The sequence below is a fragment of the Helianthus annuus genome, chromosome 2 (genome assembly GCF_002127325.2).
Source record: "Helianthus annuus cultivar XRQ/B chromosome 2, HanXRQr2.0-SUNRISE, whole genome shotgun sequence".
In the NCBI taxonomy this organism is placed as follows: Eukaryota; Viridiplantae; Streptophyta; class Magnoliopsida; order Asterales; family Asteraceae; genus Helianthus; species Helianthus annuus.
The window spans coordinates 106592672-106619161 of NC_035434.2; the positions used below are offsets into that span (position 1 = coordinate 106592672).

Genomic DNA, 26490 nt, shown 5'->3' on the forward strand with positions numbered 1-26490 from the left:
CCACAATGTACATGAGTTTTGGCGGTTTCTGATAAGTTCCTGTCTCATTCTCATTGTACAAAGTTTCAGCAGCAGTAACCGGAGCAATCGGTGTAGCAAACGCATTGTAGAAATCCTCGTCCATGTTTCGGCAAATTTTCACAAAATCACAAGTTCAAACGGAATTCCAATTCAAGCGGAAATACTCCTCAAACGGAATTACCTGCACAAACAACTTCAAACGAGATTAAATCTTCAAACGGAATTACTACTCTCAACCGGAATTACTTCACATGAAATTGGACTTTGAAACGGAATTAACTATTTCAAACAGAAATAGTTAATCTCATGCGGAATTAAGTAATCTCGTGTGAACCGGCTCAAACGAAATTACACAACAGAAGCGAAATTAGAAATTTCAAGCGGAATTACGTAATTTCGTTTGAAAACTAACTGTGATTCCGAACGGAATTAGGCTGAAGTCATTAAATTCGATATGCTTTTCAAATGGAATTACTGATTTTATCCAATTTTGATTGAATTAAGGTCCAATTTTCTCAAGGATTCATTAAAACACTGTTTGAATGTTATATGTGAAATTCAAACCACTTTGACCGTTAAAAATTGTTCAATTTTAAAAAGAAGGTGTAAAACACAGAAATTGTGATGAAAACAGGTTGTTTTGGCAAGAACTCTTCCTCCTGAGCTCTAATACCACATGTAGGATCGAATCGTGACCCAAACGAGTCAATCAGAAGGGTTCTTGTCTGTTTCAGATGCGGAAACTAAGAAACAGACTTGTAAAACAGCAGAATTCACTTTAAATTGCCTTGTTTATTGATTTAACACAGTTTACAATCAAACGGCACGTCGGCAGCACTTCGGTACCGGAATCACAGACTGTTACAAATGATTTCGCTTGTAGGGTATTTATAGGGGAGGTAATTCCGCGTGAAACATCCCTGAGCGGAATTAGAATTCCAAGCGGAATCTTATTCCGCATGGAATTACATCATGTTCACTTTCAAGCGAGATTACATAACAGCACATTTCAAGCAGAATTAGACACTACAAGCGGAATTACCTCTCTAAGCGGAATTAACCTTTAATCCTATTTCTCGAACTACGTGTGTTGGATCGTTGTGTGACCCGACTGAGTCATTCAAAAGAGCTTTCTATCCGATTCAAAGGCGGAATCATTGAAACGGACTTGGAAACAGCTTGATACTCTTTAATTTGTCACTATTATTGAATATTACACTGATTATAACCTGGACAAATTTTGGCAGCACCTCGTTACAAATTCTGGAACTGTGCCAAATGAAAACCAAAGTGTCCTATATATAGTGGGTTGATTTCGCTTGAAATGGACCAAGGCAATTTCAAGTGGAATCAAATACTTCTGATTTCGCTTGAAATGGTCTTGGTTCATTTCAAGCGGAATCACTACCTAAACCACTAAAAACCGTTTCTCGAACCTCGGACACCGATTATCCTATTCTATCCTATTACATGATACAAGACGAAGTCAACAGACATAGTGCACTAACAGACTCCCCCTTGGATGTTGACGAAGTCTTTAGTGTCTAGTCTTCAGCATGACACATCTTCAGTCTTGATCATTCTGCCTACTCATCCAAATTGTAACATTGTAAGCATCCATCAATCCTTCTCTTCTTCCATCAGCTTCAGGCTCCCCCTTTCGTCAAGCTTGTCTTCAGACTCCCCCTTAGACTCTTCTCTCGGGATTGTAGTCTGGACTATCTGCAATCACTCAAACATTTATAAATACAATGTTTTCATATCATCAATCAAATTCTCTAATCCACTCCCCCTATCAACAAACTAAATGATTTAGCAGCATTAAAGAATCCAACTCCCTCACAATTAATCATCCAAGTCCAAACTAATGACCTTGGAGATATCACAAACTATTTTTGAATTTTTATAAAAGATTTCAAGTTTCAAATTAATGAACTTGTATTATTTTCAGAAACACAATCAGCTTACTTAGATTTTGAAACTCGGCATCTCAGACATCAGTTGTCGAAAATAAAGCAGAATCAAAAATCTTTTTGTATTTTCTGAAAACATAAAGCAGTAAAGAAATATTTATAAACATATTTACAGACAATATTTTTGTTTGAGTATGTGTCAAAGGATCATATCAGTTTTTGACAAGTCACAAGTACCGTGGAGCTTAGTTACACATTAAGAATTAAACAATTCACTTAGATTGTCGATATACTGATCCACTTAAATTTTCACACAAATTTCAACTGATTCAGGATACGAATTAGGTGTTTTCAGAACTTAAACTCATTCATGTGTCCCACCTCTTGAATATACTCCCGTATCCAGATCCCAATATTCAGTCTTACAGGTGAATATACCACAGATGATATCTGTAAGGGGTTAGATGCGAGGGCTGTGAGAGCTCAGGTTGATACTTCCGTATACGCAGAGAGATGACGGCTTCGACTTATCGGTGTGTCCCCTTTAGAGGATCTTTTTTACAACAGCACACGATTATCATTTTGCAATGTTTCATCGTTTTTATGCTGAGGGCGATGCTATTTTTCAAGCAATGCAGAAAGTATTATTCGGGGACTAGGTCAGAACTTCCATTCAGCAGAAGTCCCGGAATAATACCCTAGATATCACTGAATATAAAGACCTAGTATCTCAGAAAGAGAGACCTTTCAAACGAGATTTCAGGGGTTACTTATATATCCAAGTAGTGTTCCCCACGAAATAAGTAAGTTTGAATTTAGGTTTATATCCTGAAAAAGTTTACTAAATGTATAGAAACCTATCGGCATATCATCAGTGAGACTGTTTAACGCTATATAATCATTACATTTCTTTAGCATACTGTAACTATCTACTGATATACTATCATTTCCTCTTTTTACACAATAACTCAAATTTTTAATTTTTATCATGTTATGTTTTTGGCTTTTTCAAATTTTCTAATGTTTTTGGATTTTCTGACAATTTTTCTCCCCCTAAAATACAAAATCATTAAAAGAAAATTTTGACAACACGATACTGATAGCTTTGTCTCGCTATCCATTTTCTGCCTTTTTGTGCACTGAATTACAGAAAATACAACATATAGTACCCCCATGATTTACAACCCATTGATTTTCGACAGTTTGAAAACCTTTTTTCAATCTTGTGGAATTAATCATGTTTGTTCCGCCGTGAGGGTTTCGGCATATTCAATCAACATACAAATTTTTTTTACAGAAAAACAAATAAACTCCCTGTTCAACCAAACCAGGGTCCAGCAACCTCTTCCTCCTCTCCATGTGCCAGGCTGCTCCAGTTTTCAATCTCATAGTCTACATTGTTCTTGAGCCCCTGCACATTCAACTAACTTAATTACTTGAACAATTTAGCCCAGGTCTGTTGGACCTTAGGCAATTCAACACAAAACTTTTCATTTAATGCTGGAAACTCTTTGTCATCATTCACAAAGACCTTATCACATTTGACTTCAACTTTTTCATCTTTTACCAAAATCACTTGTTTCTTAACAGACCAAGTTTGGCCTTTCGGTGTACCTCGTTTGTAAAAATGTGTCTCTTTTTGAATTTTTTGATTTTGAACAACATTTGGTTTCCATAACTGTTGGGGTTTTGTCATGTCAACTGATGTTTTCCAACTTTGTTTTGTTCTGAATCTGGGTGTATGAACATTCCATGTCTGTCTTGACTCAAACCTGTTCGGGTTTGATTTCCAAGTTTGATTCGAAGCAAACTTGTTTGTGTTGTACCTCCAAGTTTGTTTAGAATCAAATCTGGTAGACTTTTGTTTCACATTCTCAGACTTTTGTTTTTCAACATCAACAGGCTTTGGGTTTGGACACTTGCGTGCAACATGTCCAATTTGATCACATTTAAAACAAGTTTTCTTTGAAACATCCTTAGCATGTTGTTGTTTCTTTTGTTTAGCATGGAACTCCTCATTAGACTGTTGTCCGAATTTGAGTTCTTCCTCTTCTTTCAAACTTTTCCCATGAACAAAACTAATCTTTGTTTGAGAATTTTGCATTTCATTTCTTTTCCAACTTTGTTTCTTCTTATAACCCAACCCAGCCTTCATGTTTTTCTTTTAAAACCAGGTTTGTTATAAAAAGTTTTCTTGTTTTTCCCAGCAAATTTTGAAATTTCTGACTTTTCGATCTCAACCATCTTGAAAACTTTATCAATTTTCTCTGAAATCACATTCTGAATCGGGAATACAATATCTAAGAATAGTTTGTCCGATCCAATCATGGTATATACCAATCCTTTTCAATCATCATTCACAACTTTCTTAGATTTTGTGTTTTTCAGATACTCATCATGAAAATTACCTTCATTTTCATCCTGTGATTCAGACTTACCTTTTGTAGACTCATCTTTCAAAACGCTATCAACAACCTTACTTACCACCTCTGAATCATCAGCTTCATCAGATTTGGTGTAAGTCACATCGATACTTTCAGGTAATTGGTCAACTATGTTCAAACCCTTTGCCACCTTTTCCTCATCATAGAAAGTATAATTGTTTCTCAATGGTGGTGGTACCTGATGGAATTCTGAACCAATACCTTTTTTACACTTGTCAGTATCTTTGTCATCTGGTGTGATGTTGAAAATGCGTTCGAGAATGTACGAAGAGTTATGATAACTTTGAAGTTTGGTAACAACCTTTTCTTTTTCAGCCAGAACTTGTTTGAGATTAGCAACTTCATCAACACACTTGTTTAATTCAAGTTGCTTTTCTTTAAACTTTCTCTCATACAGTTCTTTGGTTATTAAAGTTTCAGACAATCTTTGATCAAAACATTTGACTTGGCTCTTCAAAGTATCATAAGCCTCTTGTATTCTCTGACTCGACCACTTCAAATTATCATACTCTTTTTGAAAATCTTGAAATTTATTTTCTTTTTCAACACAACCAACACATTTTTCTATACACATTTGTCTATACACATCATTATCTTTTTCAAGACCTTGACATTTCTGTGTCAGTTTTTCGACTTTTAGTTTCAAAATTTCTTCTTTTTCAATCATTTCATTACATTTTAGTTTGAAAACATTTTCAAGTTTGTTTGTTTCAATATCTTTTGTTTTAATTATATCATCTTTTTCAGTACAAGCTATGCAAGTTTCCATGCATTTCTTGCATTGTTCAGTCGGTTTTACGATATTAGAATCAGAATTTACCTCAATGATTGGCACATCGGTGTTTTCAGCTGCCTCTGTCTGTTTCAGCTTTTCCTTCTTTTCATCACCAGCACCTTCATCACTAGCAGACTTCAAATTCTCAATCTTCACCTCAGTCAAACTTTCAGTTTTCTTTGCTTTCTCAACTTCTTCTTTCTTCTGATGTTCTTCACTCTTTCGTTCTTCTTCATTCTTCTGTTCCTCTTCTACATCATTCTTTGCCATAATCTTCATTTCTTCAACCAGCTTTTTCAACTCTTCTTCTTTTCTCTTCTTCATTTTTACCACCTTTGGTAGACTCGCTTCACAAATTTCCTTTATCTTGTTCAACAAATCCGGCAAATATTCTTTATCAAATAACCTTCTTGTGTTGAAAGTAGCCTGACTTGGAAACAAATTTGTTACTGCTTCAAAATCCACCTTTGATGGGTCAACAACTGGATTACCCTGTGGATCCATGTAACATTCCAATTCGTCATTCCATCTTTTGGCTCTTTGGGTTTCTTTGAATGATTCTCTGAATTTTTCAATTTCCCATCTCGCGTAATCTCTTCTCCACCATAAATCATGATCAACATTAGCTACAAATGCATATCCAACTGCATCTTCTTCAGGAAGAACTTGACTCCAGTCGTAACCTTCATCGTCATGAATAACTGCCAGAGCTCTTGATTTTTCTTCAGGCTGCTTCAATCTTGGCGGTTCTGATTTGTTCTGATGATAAATTGCTTTCTTGTAATAGTCTTCTTTGAACGGGTTTTCAGAATCATTAGCATACGCATTTCTGCATTCACGTTTAAAGTGACCTTTCTGTTTGCATTTGAAGCACGTCACTTTAGACTTGTCAAATCCTAACTTGGTAGAAGGTCCACCAATAGACTTCCTTCCGGTAATTTCCATGAAACGCTGTGCCCGACGAACTGCACTGGCCATACACCACCTTATGTCGATCAATTCCATCTCCTCCGGATCGATCTGGTCATAATCCTCCTTTGTCAGGTTGGTGTTGCCAATCTTGCCTGCCACAAGACTCTCATACGATTCAAGCACTGATGTTAAGAATACCATCTGTTGTTTTGCTGACTCTTCGCTGAAATTCTGACCATTCTTCAAATCCACTGCAATATTACACTGAAATACATTCTTTGAATCAGACTGGCTCGAAGTTGTTGAAGAAGATCCACTGTGAAAACCACTGTGAGGAGTTTCATGATTCACAGTATTTGAGCTTTCTGCAGAAAATGCTGTTCTTGGTGACCCAACCTTTGGAATTTCTCCTCTGTAATAGAGCTCCACATTTTGCTGATAAGCTGAATTGTTGATTTTAGATTTCTTGATCTCCAATTCGTGGCTTTCTAGTCTTTCGATTAGCAAATCCACTGTCAAATCTACAGGCTTGATTGTATTTTTCAACATCAAGGCAAAGTATTGCCAATCTTGCTCATTCAGCAATGAACCAAACAATTTGTCGACCAACTCCTCTTGAGTGTATGTGATTTTGTATCTTGCTAGCTCCATTTTCAGATGTCCAAATCTCTCGATCATTTTACAAACAGATTCATTCTTCATACAGCCAAATAAATCAAACTCTTTACGTAACAATTTCTTTTTATTTTTCACAATCTCATAGGTACCTACACATTTTCTCTCTAAAGCTTCCCACAAACTTTTCGATGTTTTCTCTTGTTCAAGAAGCGAAATAATATCCTCTCTCACTGACTATTTTATCAATGTAACCATTTTGTATTCAGCTACAACATTTTTAATATCTATTTCTGTGAACTCTTTTTCCTCTATTAACTCTCCTCCTTCTTTTACTGGTTCTGTATATCCATATTTTAGTTTTAACCAACTTTTACTGGTTCTGTATATCCGTATTTTAGCTTTAACCAACTTTCAGGAGCAAAAGCCTTTACCCAACCCTCAAATCGGTTTTTCCACCAGTTATAATCTTCAATCTTCATTAATTTCGGTGGTTTCTGTTGGCTTCCATACATATTCTCAAATTTCAAATTCTCTGAAATCTCTTTCGAATATTCTCTTGTTTTAGATTTTCTATCGGATGATTCTGAAGTAAAAGCATTGTAGAACGTGTTGTAAAATTCTTCACTGCTACTCGACATCTTTAAACAGTTCACAATTTGTATATCTTCAATCACCTGGACAAAAACAAACACACACAATCAGTACAAACAATATCAAACAATCTGAAATAGATTGACACTCGGATGACGTGAAATGGTCTTGACAACAAGACACTTTGGAGCGAAATCAGATTTCAAGCTAAATCCCACTTTCAAGCGAAATAGTGATTTCAAGCGAAATCACTTTGATTGACAATTCAAGCGAAATCACAGTTTGACTAATTAAAGCGAAATCACTTGATTAACCACTTCAAGCGAAAACAGGGACTATATTTTCAAGCGGAATACAGACTTCAAGCGTAATTTCTCAGTTCAAGCGAAATTACCAACTAATGCTTTCAAGCGGAATAGCACTTTTTGCTATTTGAAACGGAATCAGTACAGTTTTTTGGAGCGGAATCACAAATATGGCTTGGAAATCTCAAGCGGAATAGCAAGCTGGAGCGGAATCAAAAGTTACTCGTTCAAGCGGAATCACTTCTTAGTCCATTTTTACCACTTTTTAGACCGAATTTTATCCTGAAATTCTCAAGGGTTTGTTAAAATGTGATTATGTACAATCTGTGAAAAACTCAGGTCATTTTGACCGTAGAAACTTGTTCAGATTGAAAAAGAAGGTGTAGAAGTCAGAAAACTGATGATATCAAGCTAAACTCTTCTTCCTGTGCTCTGATACCACTTGTTGGATCGTTGTGTGACCCGACTGAGTCGTTCAGAAGAGCTTTCTATCTGATTCAAAGGCGGAATCAATGAAACGGACTTGGAAACAGCTTAATACTCTTTAATTTGTCACTATTATTGAATATTACACTGATTACAACCTGGACAAATTTTGGCAGCACCTCGTTACAAATTCCGGAACCGTGCCAAATGAAAACCAAAGTGTCCTATATATAGTGGGTTGATCTTGCTTGAAATGGACCAAGGCAATTTCAAGCGGAATCAAATACTTCTGATTTCGCTTGAAATGGTCTTGGTTCATTTCAAGCGGAATCACTACCTAAACCACTAAAAACCGTTTCTCGAACCTCGGACACCGATTATCCTATTCTATCCTATTACATGATACAAGAGGAAGTCAACAGACATAGTGCACTAACAACGTGCCCTGATCTAACATATTTAGTACACGACTCGATACAAGACGAAGTCGACAGACGTATGCACCAACATTGATATCTTAAAATACCCCTCCTTGATCCATTATAATACATAAGGGATGAACATTTTAAGATACTAAAAAACTGAGAATTTTTTTCCCTCTTAATTTATAAATGCACCTCTAAAAAGAGTGTAAATTGGTCTTTAAACAATAATTATATTTTAGCATCCATCTTATTATACTTAAATCCCTAAGTTTTAGCATAATTATCAGTAAGTAGTCACACTTTTCTGTCTCTACAACAAACTTTTAATTCTCTTACGTACTCTTACAATATCTTATAAACTATAATGTTTTAAAAAAAATCCAAAAGTACCGTGACGACCTACTCATTTTTTCGATGTTTCGATAGTTGTCTTGGTTAATATTGACGTGTGAATTAAAAGGTACAAGTAGATGATCCTTTAATGTACAAGTAATTAAAGCCCAATGAGAGGGGGTATTTTAAGATACCCAATAAATAAGAAATTTTTCCCTCTTAATTTATAAATACACCTCTAAAATGAGGTAAATTGGTCTTTTAAACAGTAATTATATTTTAGTATCCCATCTTGTTACCTTAAATCCCTGAGTTTTAACATAATTATGGGTAATTAGTTACATTTTTCTCACTTCACAACAAACTTATAATTCTTTTACGTATTCTTGCTATATCTTATAAACTATAATGTTTGTAAAAAAAATCCAAAAGTACCGTGACGACCTACTCATTTGTGTTGTCGTTTCGATAGTTGTGTTAGTCAGTATTGACGTGTGGATTAAAATGTACAAGTAGATGATGCTTTAGTGTACAAGTGATTAAAGTCCAACGTACTTAGTCATTATCCTAGAATGTTTAATAGCTACAGAATGTCAAGTGATTACATACCGTCAATTTAATCCTCTGATCTAGATTACACTTTAATCCCTCATCTATAACAAACTTATCAATAATTAGCTAGTTAGTTACACTTTATTCTTTTATAAAAAAACTAACTCCCCCACGATTTTTAAACGGTCTTTTTTGTACGTTAATATTCTTTTTAAATTACACCATATAAATGAGTATTTTATTCTCTTTAATTTGAGTATAGTATTGCTATAGTTTTTTAATTAAAAAATTGAAATGTTGTGTGATTAAGAGTGTCTAAGGGTGAGTAATAACTAAATTGTTAACCGAAACCGAACCGAAATCATCCGAAAAATGAATTAACTGAAAAATGGTTAACCGAAGCCCTAATTAACCAAAAACGTTTATCGATTTTTTTGTATCCTCATTTAACCAAAATTAACAGAACCGAACCATCCATATTTTCATATAGTTATAGCTTTTATACCTTCAGTTCATGTATTTCATATTTATACCCCCATTGTATGTATTTATACCTCCATTTTGTGTACCTATACATCCATTTCATGTATTTATACATAAGTTTCATGTATTTTTAATCAAAAGTTTTAGCCCAAGTTTGGTTTTGACTATTAACCGAAATTAAATGAATCAAACAAAAAACTGTCAATCTAACTTAATAAACCAAACTGATTAACTAAAAACGGATTGGTTAATAAAATAGACTAACTGATGACCTCGATTTCGGTTAATTATAATAATCTAACCAACCGAACAATGCACATTGTGACAATGTTTGTGTTTCTCATCGCATCGTGTGTGCACCTATCGGTTATTAGCCAAAGTTGGTTATTGGTGAGCAATAACTAAGACGTTAACCTAAACCAAACAAAAAACCAACAAAACTGACCTAATCAACCAAAAACGGAACTAACTGAAAACTGGTTTTCAATTTTTTTGTACTCTCGTTTAACAAAAATTAGTTGAACCAAATCATTCATATTTTCATATTTCTAGCTTTTATTCCTCTAGTTCATATATTTCATGTTTTATATCTCCATTTCATATCTTTATACTTTCATTTCAAGTATTTATACCACCATTTCATATTTTTAAGAAAAAGTTTTAGCTCAAGTTTGTTTTTGCTAATAATTGAAATTAAATGAATCAAACCAAAAACCGTCAATCTAACCGAATAAACCAAAGTTATTAACCGAAAACCGATTGGTTATTAAAATAGACTTTGGTTTCGGTTTTGGTTGAGGATAATAACCGAACCATACACAACACGATGAAATTTATTACTCGATTACTTCGCTTTTGATATATATATATATATATATATATATATATATATATATATATATATATATATATATATCATAATGATGCTACAATAAATATTATATGAATAAGAAAACTATCAAAAACGAGTATCGCAATGCAATGTGTCGCTCCCGCCGCATCGCGCGGACATCCTGCTAGTACTATATAATAATACAGAAAAGGACCAAAAGGTTATTTTAGATAATATTAAGAATTTAGTGATTACAACTTGTTAGGAAACTTTTATATAAGTATTGAAGAAAAAGATGATCAACATGATCATATGCTGAAGATACAGTCAAGAAAGATCAATAAAAAAGTGTCTACAAGATAACATGACAAGAAGAAAGAAAGAAACATCTTCAATAGATATCAGAAAGTGATCAAAACAAAGAGAAGACAATCTGGAAAAGGCCATTCTAATGATGATGATAAATCTGGTATTTATCATCAGAATCTGGTAAACTCTGATCATCAGAATTTCTGATGAGCCAACTTGTCTTAAAGATAAGGCCCTGACACAATTTGGAAAGCATCAAGTTGACATCTACTAATTCAGTGAATATGCCAAAAAGCTACTTTGTGCAGAGTAAGTGCATGAATAAACAAATGTTTATTCATGACCCAGACTCTCTATAGATAGAGATGTCAACCCCGAAGGTTAAATGAATTGAGCCAAGCATTCAATACACACACCATAAACCCCATTACCCTTCAAGATAGAATTCTTTAAGCATTCATTTGTAACAGTCAATAACTTTGTTTTCCAAAGTGATTAATATACTTGAAAATTCTGTAAGTTGTTTCTTGAAAGTTTTATTTCTAGTTCCGCACAATATTTTCATACTTGTTGAAATCTATTTGCCATACTTAGTCATTGAGCATCTTATCTAAGATCAACAATTGGTATCAGAATAGATTGAATAAATTATTTTCAAAAGATCAATTGCTCATTTTTTGATAACAATCTCTTTTACTAATAATGGCAAACTTTCAAACTTGGAACAATGCTTTCAACATTGGATCTATGTCAAAGCCTCCGACTTTGGTCAGAGAGGAGTACCCCCCCCCCCCAATGGAGAATCAAGATGATCAATTTCCTTAATGGACATTATCGAGCACTATTTCAATCCATTGAGAGAGGCCCACATAGACCCACTGTTGAAATTCCTATTGTTCCAAGCAACTGAGCACACACCACAAATCCCTATCTCCTTTGCTCCTAAACAAGAAATTCATTGGAACAAAGAAGATAAGGATATGGTGGAAGCTGATGAAAGTGCCAAATCACTCTTGATTATGACACTTCCAAACGACATATTCTCACAAGTATATGCATGTGCATCTGCTAAGAAGATATGGGAAGATTCTGCATCCTCATCTTCTAAAAGACCATGAATAGTGCAGAAGAAAACCCCTAAAGGTAACACAATCTTTGTTCAAGAAATTGACAAAGATGTGATGATGTTTTTAGAACATCACCTCTAGGAGTTTTATTGGTCAGAAGAAAATAAATTGGACAGACCACTCAGTCCAATGAGCAGAGACTGGAATGAGGAAAGGCTTGAAAGAGGGAAGAAAAGCATTCACAGAGCTCTTGACAATCCAGTGGAAAGAGTTCTCAAAGTAGATACTGATGTTACACCAGATGGTTTTGGTGGAAAATATGAACAAAACAGGTATACCCTCCTGGGGAGAGATGGCACTAAGCAAAGGATAACTGGTGGAGACTTAGCAGATCAGCTACATCCAGTGGATATAATCACTCTAAAGAAGATTTATGATTAAGACAAAGGAAACAACAGATTTGTCAGAAGAGCCCTTGACAGTATGTCAAAAGCTGGAGTTAAGCTAGTTAAAAGAGTAACTCTATCTGATTTTGATATGTGCATCAACTATGATCATATTCACCAGAAGAAGGTCCACATACCTCCACCATATACATCCATCCCTGTAGAGCTGGAAAAGGAAGCAAGAACTGGAGTAATCTTTGAACAACCAGGACTCTCTGTTGTGTTCAGAGATATTGAAGGAAAGAAAGCTCTTTTCGGAGTTGTCGATATCTGCAAGTATTCAAACCAGACACTGAAGTACATCAAAGAATGCAGGAACAACTTCAAGCTAAGGGAAAAGACAAAGAGTTGCTGAGAAAAGAGATAGACGAAATCATTGATGAATAGATAGCTGCTAGAGGCTGGTACAAAGACATGTACAAAGAATGCCACAAGTTCATCCATCACATGAAAAAATGAAGACTGGTGATCTTTCTTGAAAAACAATTGAAGTGATATCATTTCTTTTGTTATCTATCTTTGAACAATGTTTTGTATTTTTGCAACTTTAATTACATTGTTTGGATTTTTTATAATTATGTTCATTTATTATAAGGTAGTTTATTTTTCTTACAATACTTAGGGGGTTGGGGGGAATTGTTAGGAAACTTTTATATAAGCATTGAAGAAAAACATGATCAACCTGATCATATACTGAAGATACAGTCAAGAAAGATCAATAAAAAGGTGTCTACAAGATAATAGGACAAGAAGAAAGAAAGAAACATCTTCAACATATATCAGAAAGTGATCAAAACAAAGAGAAGACGATCAGAAAAGGCCAATCTGATGAGTCTGATGATAAATCTAGTATTTATCATCAAAATCTGGTAAACTCTGATCATCAGAATTTCTGACGATCAAACTTAACAGAATTCTGGTAAGTTGGCCATCAGAATTTCTGATGAGCCAACTTGTCTTAAAGATAAGGTCCTAACATAAATTGGAAAGTAGCAAGTTGACATCCAGTGATTCAATGAATATGCCAAAAAGCTACTTTGTGCAGAGCAAGTGCATGAATAAACAAATTTTTATTCATGACCCAAACTCCCTATAAATAGAGATGTCAACCCCGAAGGTTAAATGAGTTGAGCCAAGCATTCAATACACACACCACAAACTCCATTACCCTTCAATACAGACTTCTTTAAGCATTCATTTGTAGCAGTCAATAACTTTGTTTTCCAAAGTGACTAATATACTTGAAAATTCTGTAAGTTGTTTCTTGAAAGTTTGATTTCTAGTTCCGCACAATATTTTCATACTTGTTGAAATCTATTTGCCATACTTAGTCATTGAGCATCTTATCTGGGATCAACACAACTTTTCAAAAACATATACAAACATGCTGATTTTCAAGCTAATTCCGTCCCAAGTGTTTTAAATGATCATAACCTTTTCATACGTTAATATTCTTTTTAGTTACACCATAAAAGCCCAAAATTCATTTTCTTTAAATCGAGTATCGTATTGCTATAGTTTTTTTATTAATTTTAAAAAATTAACATGTTACATGATTAGCAGTGTCTGTGTTCCCCTCCACTAGGGGTGAGCATTTGCCAAGAACCGACCCGACCCAAGAAAGAACCAACCCGACCCGAGAACCGAATACCCTGTATATTCCTACCCGAAAATAATACCCATATGTATACCTTGGTTTCGGTTCTTAATCATTTCGGTTCCATGGTCTTTTAGGTAAGGAACCGAACCTGCTATAAAACATCAGTAAACATGTTTCATTCGATTAAGAGGTCCCCTACAATCACAGTTCCAACTTTTTATAGCATCTTTCTTCTTCAAACTTTAAATCCATGGACCTAATTCAAGTATTACACCTCCATTTCAGTTATATCTATCAAATTACACAAGAATTTGTACCATTCCACTCTACAGTTCAGATTCGCAGCGGGTGTTAAAACTAGAAGGTATGTGAATCAAGTATCTTTGAGAATTTTCGATTCTATTGTCTTGTGTATATCAATGTGATCAGGTTTCTCGAATTTAGGTAATGTGTGATTGAAGTTGATGGGTTATGCTTGATTGTAACGGTTATGCTAGTATGTAATGTTGAAATGTTTGAACCAGGTACCTCGTGATTCTTAAATAAGCAGCAAAAGTGATGACAATCTTGAAAGATGCGGCAATTAGTTGAAGATTGATTGAAGAATCTTGTTTGATGATCAAATTGTGCATTGACAAAAGAATACGACACAAATGAGAGAAATGACGTGAGTCTATGGGCAGCTCGGTATTTTCATCGATGCTTCTCTTTCCTTCTCTCCATGCCAGGGTTCCTTATTATACATTATACATCTAATCATACCCTATATGCATACATATTATGTTCTTATTCCATTTTGTTTGGATGAAATGAAATGTGCATGCATTTACTTGAGATGTTATGACTATTTATTTTATAATCCATCCTATATGGAGTGATTAATAAATAACGAGAGAGAAAATTTGTGGGCTTGTGAACTAGTGGAGTATTTGGTGTTGGGCCTAAAATGATTTTTGCCCTTTCAAATACCATGTTCGTTTAATGATTTTGCCCTTCAATTCAACTAAAACAAAACCTATATTTTTTTTCCATTTCCAGTAAAAACTAAGCTACTTATGATCATAATTAAGATCCAAAGCAATCTCTCACTAAAAAATTTTGGTTAATAAAATTTTAAAAAACAATGGGTTCCCGTAAACCCTTGACAATCATAACGACAACCATCCATTCGTGGTTATAACTTTTTGTTCATCGATATAGGCAATCAGCCTTACCAACTTTGGTAGACCTACCTCAAGAGTTCACAATGATTGTTCCATAAGTTGTCACTGTAAAGCAGCTTATGTTGGCTTTTACCTAAGCTGACTATGTCTAGTTGACGGCAAACGATCAATGTTGGTGAAAGTCGATCAATTACTAAAACTGCATTTCAATCCTTTAAGTTCTGCCATTCAAAGGGTATGGGATTCGGATCAGTTTATATGAGCAGGCACGCGTATTATAGCTTAACTACTGTAAATCCATATCTCTTATAAATAGTTGATGACATTCGTCCCTCATTTCAGTGTGGTTCTTGATTTACAAACCACAAAGAACGGCACATATAACGGATTTTGATATATCATACAGAAGTAATGGATTTTGTTTGTTGCGGTTGGAAACTTACTGATTTGATCATGCAAATAAAAAACATTCCTTCTAACACCGATGCAATCGAGTGTGCACTTTTACGCTCAGGTTTTGAAACACATAGTACTGGTATTTCGTACATATGTTCATATCACAGATGTTGAACATTGGCGAAGCATAGTGGGGGCGGGAGGGGGTGGCCGACCCCCCGAACTTTTCGCTCAGTAATGGAGAGTATGTAGTTTTCGTATAGAAATTTTTGGGTATATACGTTTTCGACCCCCCGTTTTGTAGAATTTTTTTGGTATATACGTTTTCGACCCCACGGGCGGAAATCTAAAGCTTGCCACTGATGCTGAAAGTACCGAATTTTTGCTTTCCTAACATACAAGTTTCCACGTGCACAGAAAATTTGTTCTTATGACATGACATGACCGCAAATTCTCTGATATTGAATTGTAGATTGACCAGTTTAATACTTGACTTAGTTGTGTGGACATGTATGCTAAGTTGTGTTACACTTATTTGCAGAGTATGTTAAGGGTTCTTAACTTGCTATGTGATAGTTATATAAAACAATTTTGGCCTGTTTTTCTGTAAATTAGCAGATAATCAACAGAATGGCTGCTTGAGATGACAGCTCGCCAAGAGATTTATAGCCCTGCTGAAACAACCGGTGTTGACAATTATGAACTTCGTGTCATACACCAGTTTCCAGCTCGTGTTGTTAGCTTGCTATGTTGGTTTCTTTTATTGATTTTTCTGAGAGCATACGTAGTGGGGCGGTATAACCCCCCCATAGCGCCGGAACACCGAAACGAAGGGCGCTATGCCCCAAAAAAATTGGGAGAGCGCGATATCCATAGCGGCGTTGTGGAGGGAGGGTTTGAAAGTTGGACCAATCAAAAAAAGGGTATTGTTTTTATAATTAATTAATAATATTGAAAATTATTAAATAGGTAATGATGGGTAGGGGCTTTATGACTACGGGCTCTAGTGATATAACGCCCCATAAAGCCCCCGTGTGACGTGGCACGACACGTGTCGCATAACGCCCCACAAGGGGCTTTATGACTACACATGGCCGATGGATATGGTGAAAATGTTGGCCTTTTTATTTGGTTTATGTTAACAAGAATGTTGTTACTTTTTTCGCTAACAACTTTTAGCCATATTTTTAAGCTTAAAGCATAAAATACGACAATTTCTTCCGATTTGAAGACTAAAAAGTATAATTTTTTTCGAATTCAAATGATAAAAATTATTAATATTTTAACTTAAAGATATAAAAACGACTATTTTTTTAATTTCATACTAACAAAATGTTATATTTTTTTAGTTTTTTTTTTTTTATTTTAAGAAAGTCACGTCATCATCATTATCATCATACTTAGTAAATCCCATCAATAGCAAAGTTAAGATAGGGTCTGAGGAGGGTAAGATATAGACAACCTTACCTCTACCCCATAGGAACAGAGAGACTGCTTCCAGTGAGACCCCCGGCTTGATAGTAGTCTCAACAATCGAGACAAAGGCCGATTAGTGCATGTACCCTTTTGTCTTTCGGCTATCAACGCCACCACATGATGCATGATTAACCATCCCCATTTCTTAACGTTATTTTCACGAAATTAGTAAAATAACGTTAAAATTAGCGCACTTCACTTTTGCCCCCTGAGCGTCCACACATATATACATTATATGTGCATACCGCAAGCGGGGCTATTAAGAAAGTCACATCACTATCTATACAATCTACATAAGCATTATGAATTAAGAAAAGGTCACCTGACACGTCATAAAGTGATAACATCTTAGTTTGGTAATTACGCAAGCTTGGAACAAGTGAGTTGTGAATGACTTTAGAGGGATAAAAAAAAAAAAAAAAAAAGATTTGAGTGACTTTAATGGAACGGAGGAAAAACTTGTTTACTATTTTACAATGTTACCCTTGTAAAAAAAATACAAGTTAAAAAAGCATCAGTTCATCTAACCATTAAAAGGGGATAAACTCCTCCCAAAATGTTCATAACACAAAGCACATGCTAATCTTGCAAAAAATCTAGAGACAAATTATAGTTTGATTCCAAGTAGTAGTTTTCATTTGCCAGCTTTACAATTTTCAAAAGAGCTCATATACGACAGAACTGATTGCCTCATATATACAGTTAGATGAAAAAAAAGGTTTACCACTTACACCAACTCTCCTCCTCAAATGTACTAACGAAGCTCTCCTCCTCAAATGGGCGTGGGTGGCTTGGGATGTTGTTACTAAGCCTAAAGTAGAGGGCGGTTTAGGTGTTAGTAGGCTGCAATGTACTAATGAAGCTCTCCTCCTCAAATGGGCGTGGCGATTTAAAACCGCAGGTTCTTGTGGAAAAAGGTAATTGTGGGGTGTCACGGCTCGTCTAGAGCTTGGACCATGCTTCCATGTAGCCCCTCGGCTAGTGGTTGTTGGAAACAAATTGTGAAAGTTGGCAAGAAAAGGCTCCAAAACGGTAGAGATCTTAATAGTTATTTTGTGGGTGTGGTTGGAAACGGGTCATCAATTAATTTCGAGTCCGAGCTCGATTAACTTATGAAAGCTCGAGCTCGACTCATTGGTAATTTCTCAAGCCCAAGCTTGGCTCGTTTAGTATCTATTAATTGATATATTAAATAAAAATAATATAAATAATATACTCGTTTAGGCTCGCGAGCTCGACGACTCGACAAGTGAAGCTCAGGCTCGTTTGCTAGACAACTTTAAATAAGGGGTAAATGTTCTTAAATATTAATAAAAACTAATATTACACTAAGGCTCGACGAGCTTCACATGCCAGGCTCGATAAACAAACGAGCTTTATTTTAGGCTCAGGCTCGGTTCATTTCGAGCTTTTTCTCAAGCCGATCTCGAGCAGCTCGGCTCGTTTGCACCCCTAGAAGTTACCTGTTCTTAACTAACTTGTTCAAGATTCAACTAAAATGCCTATTTGACTAAAATGTGACACTCCGGGTTTTCTATGAGCATGTAATGGAGCAGATATCTTAGAAATCTAATACTTATGCATGAACAACCCAATGCGTGTATCGATGTTTGAAGCACTAAAAGACAACCAACTAGAGATTTGTTTCAATAGATCAATTATGCAAGAAAAAACCGAATTGCTTATTGGCCCGTGTTATAACTTATAAAGAAAAGAGTAAACTAACAATATGTACCTTTGAATTTAGACTAACATGATTTTGTCAATGAAGATATGCATGACCACAATGTTTAGCTCTCTCACCAACTTCTAGTCTTCTGCTGCACATACAAAGTAACAAATTGATAATCAAATCTTGGTTTTAAAAAGCGCGCCTAAGGCGCGAGGCGCAGGCCTCAGCGCCTCATGCTACACAAGGCGTGCGAAATACAGGAAGCGCACCTAGGCACACTTTTTTGGCAAAAAAAAACCCCTGAGGCGCGCGCCTCGCGTACTTATCAAATTTTTGTGCAGCAAACTGTTGTACAATAGGTTTTTTGCCTTGTACATGCAGGTAAAATCATACATAAACCTTAGTTATAGCTATATTTTGGATAAGGGGTGCTAAAACTCTATGGGATACATAAAAAAAATTATATAATCACCCTGCGCCTCGGATACGAAAAGTCCGCCGCTTTTGCGCTTCTGGCTTTTAAAATCCAATATTTATTCTATTAAGCAATTGAATGAAGAAAAACAGGTGTCATTGTAATGAAATCAATAATACAACATTTTAAGAAGCAAAAGACCATCAAAAACCTCATTTCTAATTTCAATAACCAATAACCTCTCTACCCAAGTTCAATATGGAGTCCAACAACAGACCAACTTAGCTATATAAAAGTGCTTCGGCTCCAGCAACGATCTCCAGTATATCATTAGTAATCTTAGATTGTCGTTCACGGTTATAAACAGTCGAAAGACTCTTCTTCAAATCAATTGCATTATCAGTAGCGTTACTCATTGCATTCATCCTAGCAGCAAGCTCGCTAGCTAACGACTCCTGTAACGCCCTCAAAATTTGATTATTCATATAAAGCGGCATCAACGCATCAAGAATCTGAGCAGGGTCTTGTTCAAACTCCATATTCGGCAAAAACCCTTCACTCGTACCCACTGATTTATCCCTCTCAACAGCCAGTTTTCCCTCTTTTGAAGTCAACCTAAAGAACTCATCTTCACTTGCATCAACAGAGTTACCATTTTCATCACGAATCTCCCCTTTAGCAGACAACGGAAGCAATGTATGAATTACGGGATTCGATTTGATCAAAGACACGAACTTTGTGTACAAAAGCTCGACTTTATCGACTTCTTCACTTACGAACAACGAAAACACTTCATCGGCAATCACTTGCGAGTCTTTTGCAGTCGGAAACCCCTCGCCTTCGATAAACCTATCAACCGAAACTGAAGGTCTTTTTACAAAATACGAATTACCCTTTTTTCCGACACTAATAATAGTGTAATCCAGACCAAGACTCTTCAATTCGGCGATCCGGGCTTCGGCTTTTCGAAGAACAAACTTGTTAAACCCACCACACAGACCGCGTTCTCCTGTTATTACAACAAGGGCGACTTTTTTGACAGGTCTAACGTTGGTCAAAGGTGTGTCAATGTCTTCTAACTGTGCCTGTTGGTTGATGCTGTAAAGAACGTCGATAAGGGATTCGGAGAACGGTCGGGAATTAACTACGGCTTCTTGGGCGCGCCTGACTTTTGCTGCTGCTACAAGTTTCATTGCTTCTGTGATTTTCTGTGTGTTAGTCACGGAGGCAATACGTTGACGGAGTCCACGAAGACTGCAGTTGATTGTTCGGAAATTTGATAACTTTGAAGGATGAGAGATGTCGGATTGAAATAACTTTGAACGACGTTGAATGAATAGATGATTAGGGTTATGAAATGGTTGATCTGAAGATACCCATGATGAAAGCTTAAGTTGAGACATTGAGATATTGAGCGACTATAATCCGTCCTCCTTGTACACCGAAGTCACCAATGATTACCTTGAGGAAGCCTAATTCAAATTAGTAAATGATTAGATACATGAAGATTCTAAAAAAAACATCTTCGTACTCTCATGTATCAAAACATCGTTATAAAATACAATAATCTAATAAGAAAACTGATACAGCATAGTAACATTGTAGAAAATATAAAGATTTACACCATAGAAAAATGTCAAATACACTGGTTGTATAATATTCACACAACAACCATTTGCATATGCTCATTTCCATATAATCTTAACTAACTTGTACATATATCATTAAAAATTCACCTAAATTGATTACATTTTAAAATCATTTAATTTCACATAAAAAACGAGTTAACTGCCATTTCTGTCCCTGTAGTTTGTCAAACTGTGCCAGTTCAGGCCAAATTTTAAATTTTTACCATTTCCATCCCTGACATTCTTGAAACATGCCAATTTCATCCAAAAAACGGAAATGGCAGTTAACTCATGTTTTTTTTTTTTTTTTTTTGGACGGAACTGGCATGTTTCAAAAATGTCAGGGACGGAAATGATACAAATTTAAAATTTGGCATAATTAGACAAACCACATGGACGAAAATGGCAGTTAACTCTAAAAGAACTCTAGAATTTGATTGAATTATATATAAACACCTCAAAAACTTATAACATTTGCATCAGGGTATAACAGTTCCAGATTCTAATATAAATGACCGGTCCGGAATCGGTTTCAAGTAGAACCTAGAAGCCTATTTTTGGATAAAAGCAATCAAGTGGAGAAACAAACCCTAAATTTATACAGATTGCACATGCTCAAGGGCCTAAAGCAATCCTAATATTAGTAATAAGGTGTGACATAAACACAATAAAATTCACAAAGTCAGTAGAGTTGTAAAGCAAGTGAAGACCTGTTCATGACATTCAACAAACGCATAGAGATGAAATCCCCAAATTGAACACATTAATAATCAACAAATTTTATAAACTGCTAACATACGCACCTGCAACTGACGTATAATCCAAAGTCTACTTTATCAACTTCCACTCAAAATCGTCGTGCGAATCCAAAATCAAGTTAACCCTAATCTGTAGGACATTAGAACAATTGGGCACATGGGGTTAGAGCAACGCCCTGTTGATGACGATTGATACCAGAGAAGGTAGGAACTGGATTCTAGGTGTCTGTAGATTACCACCAATAGATGATAACAAGGATAAGAGTTAAATGCCGAAATAGTCCGTTTTGTTTGTCCATTTTTCGTGTTTTTAGTCACAAACTTTTTAAAACTACAGCCATAACATTTAATTTTTCAATTTTCGTTCCTGAATTATCTCTGTGTCTAACATCAGTTAATTTTCTCAGTTAAAAGAGTGTGAAATGACAAAAATACCATTTTCTTAAAAGGACAAACCACTGAGACTATCCGGGTATTAAATAAATTAAAAAAAAAATCTAATTAATAAATCAAATTTCAAGTAGGCCCCACAACCTACCCCACCCTCACCCTACCCCCTATCATCTTCTTCTTCTCGACATCCACTGAACACCCACCACCACCATCTTCCCTCCAACACTGAACACCCACCTCCACGACTATAAAGCAAACCGAGCTCTACTGGAATGTGATCGGAAAGTTTGTTGGAAAACACAAATAGAATTGACAAGGAGGTAAGAGTGGATATATTAGGTGGGACTGGACTAGAAAGTTGATTTGATCAAGGTGGATCAGATTAGGTAGAAGCGAAATTGACAATGAGATTGAGCCACTGAATGATGCATCGGAGAGGTTAAGCCACATTGAGAAAAAATTGACAAAACTCGCGCACACTGTTACAGTACAACCATCATACTCGAACTAAGCCCTAGAGGTCGAATTCAACCTTGACGCCAAATAAAAAAACTACAATCGATGCAAATTAGGGATGAGTTTACATAAATAATTGAAGATTTTACCTGGCAGTCCTTGGAATCGGGTGAAACAAGCAAGAGAGAGGGGAACTGGTGGTGTGATATATGTCGCTAAAGTGGGGAACGAGCGTGGGAGGGGGAAAGGATTTCAATTTTGTTTGACTAGCTGTGTTGAAGGAGGAGGGAAGATGGTGGTGGTGGGTGTTCGGTTGATAGAGGAATGAAGATGGTGGGGGTGGGTGTTTGGTTGATGTTAAGAAGAAGAAGATGAAAAGGGGTAGGGTTGAGGGTGGGGTAGGTTGTGGGGCCCACTTAAAATTTGACTTATTAATTAGATTTTCATTTTTTTATTTATTAAATGCCTGGATAGTCCCTGTGGTTTGCCCTTTTAAGGAAATGGTATTTTTGTCATTCCACACTCTCTTAACTGAGAAAACTAACTGATGTTAGGCACAGGAACTATCCGGGAACGAAAATTGAAAAGTTGGGGACTATAGCTATAATTTTAGAAAGTTAGAGACTAAAGGCGAAAAGGGCAAAGCACAGGGACTATTCGGGCATTTAGCTCCAAGGATAAAGAGTAAAAAAACTGCCAAAATGGCCCCTAAGGTTTGGTCACTTTTGTCATTTTAGTTCAAAACTCAAATCTTTTGAATTTGGGTCCCTGTGGTTTCAGTTTTGTTGCCATTTTCATCCAAAAGCAACATTTGGTCAGATTTTTCAGTTAACATCCAGTTTTTTTTTTTTTTTTTTTTTTGTCTTTTTCCTCCCTTTTAATGAAGGACAAAATGGTCTTATATAAGTTATATATACGCGATGGGTTGTCTGCCAGTTGTGTGTATTTAGTCTAAATAAAAATCATTACTATAAATTTAAAACAAAATAATCGTGTTGAAAAATTATTAAGTTAACTCACTGGATCGTGATAAGATTACTAAAACTAATACATGCACAGTAGGGAGCAGAGGTTTTTTGTGAAGCTTGAAAGAAAAGAAATTTAGCAATGATGGGTGTCATGTAGAGAGAAGGGGAGAGAGATATGGGTAGGGTGACAAGTGAGTTGCAAAGGTTTTTTGTGAAGCTTGGAAGAAAAGAAGGTTAGCAATGGTGGGTGTTGTGTAGAGAGAGGGGGGGAGAGAGATATGGGTAGGGTGACAAGTGAGTTGCAACAAAGAGGACGGTGTGACACGCGCCACACGTCTTAATTGGGAAATCTTACAAACATACAAACAACATGTATAACACAGACAATGCATAAAACATCAAGCATAACTTACAACTAAGTAATTCAACAAGTCTATTCTACAAAGTTACCCCTTATATAATTATAATTACAATACGATACGATACAATACGATACGATACAATACAATATAATAATAATAATAATAATAATAATAATAATAATAATGTTTTTGGAACATTTAGTAGAAAGAGTAAACTGTAGTTTTACCCCTGAGGTTTGTGGGCGCTGACACTCTTACCCCGATTTTCAAAATTTGCTTCCTTACACCTCGACGTTTCCTATTGTATCAATTTTGGACCCTCCGTCATCTTTTCGTCCAATTGAACATTAATTTTTATTCAATTACTTTTGTACCCTTTTTGCTTTATTAAAACCCTAATTTTCTCTCAAATTGATTCATCTTCAAGCCCTGCTTCTTCAAAATTCTTGTTGGGAGTGATGTACCCAATAAATATTCTTTCTTTCTTTTGCTATAAGATGAACATTACATATGTCATAAGTGTGTAATGTTACATAAGATGTACCCAATAAGAAGTGTCATGATACAATCTGAATAAGTAACTAATGGTCATTAAATTATAGTAATTGAATGAGAATAACTTATCACTAAAATTGGCAGTTAAAAGTATCTTCAACCACAAATCTATTTACAAACAATTATATAATCAATCACACAAGAACATCAACCGACATTTAAAATCCATGATTGAGGTGATCACCGACTCCGATCGATACCAATAAAGCTATCATCAACAATCTCCCAAGCCTCAGTCACAATATCATCATTAGTCACTATTTCAGGAGCGATTCGGAGCCTCTGCTCGTCTTCTAACCGCTGATCTTCTTCACGGCACTCGAATTGAATGGCTGAAGAAGTGAAGTAAGAGGCAATAGAGGGAGGGGGTAGGTGGTTTGTGAGGGAGGGAATGGGGGAGGTGGTTTGTGTAGGCGGTGAGTGGTGGTTGGTGGTGGTGTGAGGGAAGAAGATGGTGGAATGCAGAGGAAGATACTCATCTTCTTTGCTGTTTTCACTAGGGGGATGATGGTTCAGATTTTGTTCGTTGTTTGTTGGTGTTTATGTAACCCCTTGAAAATTTATGTCCAATAATGTATAAACACGTGTCATAAGCTCTGAACGTGAGAAAGAATACTTTAGAGGGACTAATGTTGACAAACGGGGAAACTATGTAAATATAAGGGTCCAAAGTGTCAACGATGGATAATTATATTTAAAAAATAGCCCCACAAGATGTTTATACCTTCAAACGAATAAATCATGGATCATACGAAGCTAAATATGAAAGAAAGTGAGGAATTACAAACTACAGGGGCTAAATGTGTCAACATATGCAAAGTATACCTCTGAGTGACCTTTTGGCAGACCCGATGCTTTGTATCGATAAAATATACTCACTAGAATATGTGGTTAAAATTTCATAAAGTTTCGTTATCGTATGAGAAAGTTATGATCAAATTCGTGTACGAGGGGTTAAAAGCGTCAACGTTGAATTCTAAGGCCTTATGAGTGGTTACAAGGTTAGTCAAGGACTTAACCAAGTTAGTAAAAGTCCCAAGGCCCTTAAAAATCAAGTTAAAAGGTGGGAAATGCAATTTAAGGGCTTAAAACCACGTTACAAAGGACCTGGGACCAAAAGTGCAAATTGTAAAACTTGTTTGGCAGGTTCTGCAGGTCCAGGCGACCCGCGTAAAGGTCCCCTATGACCTTACACGGGCCGCGTCAGGGTGCCAGCGACAGAAAATGACCTGCAGCTGCCTGTTAAGGCTGTTAACCGACTTATGGACCTATAAAATGATACCAGGGGCTGTGCAAATTGGTTTTCATGCATTAGGGACAGGTGGGATGATCTTACAACATGTGTAGAGTTGTTTGGCACCATCTTATGCAATTAAAATTGCTATATAAGGAGCATAAGGTTGTGACCAAAAATTTGTTCATTCATTGCAAAGTTCACAAGTTCACTCCTGGAACCTTCTGGACAGCAAGCAACATTCTTAGTGATCCCTAATCCTAATTAGGACTCTTGTAAGTGTCCTTAACCCTTCTAAATTCGTTCTAGCTTAGTAGATTAGCTAAAAGTCAAACCGTCGTAATTAAGGTTTGACTTCGAGATTAGTCTATAATTACTCACTAATATCTCGAATTAAAAATACATATAAGTAGGTAATTATGTGGGTAACAAACCCTTAAAAGGGTATTTCCAGAATCCCACTCTAACTATGTTAATTGTCGAGTCAAAGATGATTATAAAAAGTCAACAGAATGCTTATTCTCAAATTAATGCATAATTAGCAATGTAGGATACATGCAACCTGTTTGATCATTAAAATAACTTGGTAATTAATGTAAGAACATGTTCCAACATGTTCAACTCGACAATTTTCAGTTTAGGCTCGGTTTGGAACCGAAAGTCGCAAAGTTTGACTATTGCTTTGACTATCAGTTCTGACCCGTTTAAGCCAAGTTTAGGATTGCCTTAGAGCTTCTTTTGGACCTATTTGCATGTTAGTATAACTCTATGAGATTATACAACTTGGTTCATTAGATATCCTATTCACATGCATGTTTCCGTTAATCGCTTATATGTTGACCATTATGCCCATTTGACCTTAAAATGTGATTTTTGAAAATGTAAAAGGGTAGACACCTTAGCTACTGATTTATAAACTTGCACCTAAAATTTGAGATCAGTTTGAGGTGTAGATTAAGAGT

The 26490-nt window shown here is 35.8% G+C and overlaps 1 protein-coding gene across 1 annotated transcript; it reads right to left on the bottom strand.

Moving 5' to 3' along the window:
• Positions 1-19276: 19276 nt before the first annotated feature.
• LOC110919212 (ATP synthase gamma chain, chloroplastic) lies at positions 19277-21859 on the bottom strand. Its single transcript, XM_022163490.2, has 2 exons — positions 21606-21859; positions 19277-20646 (listed from the first exon to the last, which is right to left on the bottom strand). The coding sequence occupies exon 2, from the start codon at positions 20575-20577 to the stop codon at positions 19456-19458; it is 1122 nt and encodes a 373-aa protein (XP_022019182.1). The 5' UTR covers positions 20578-20646; positions 21606-21859; the 3' UTR covers positions 19277-19455.
• Positions 21860-26490: the final 4631 nt, after the last annotated feature.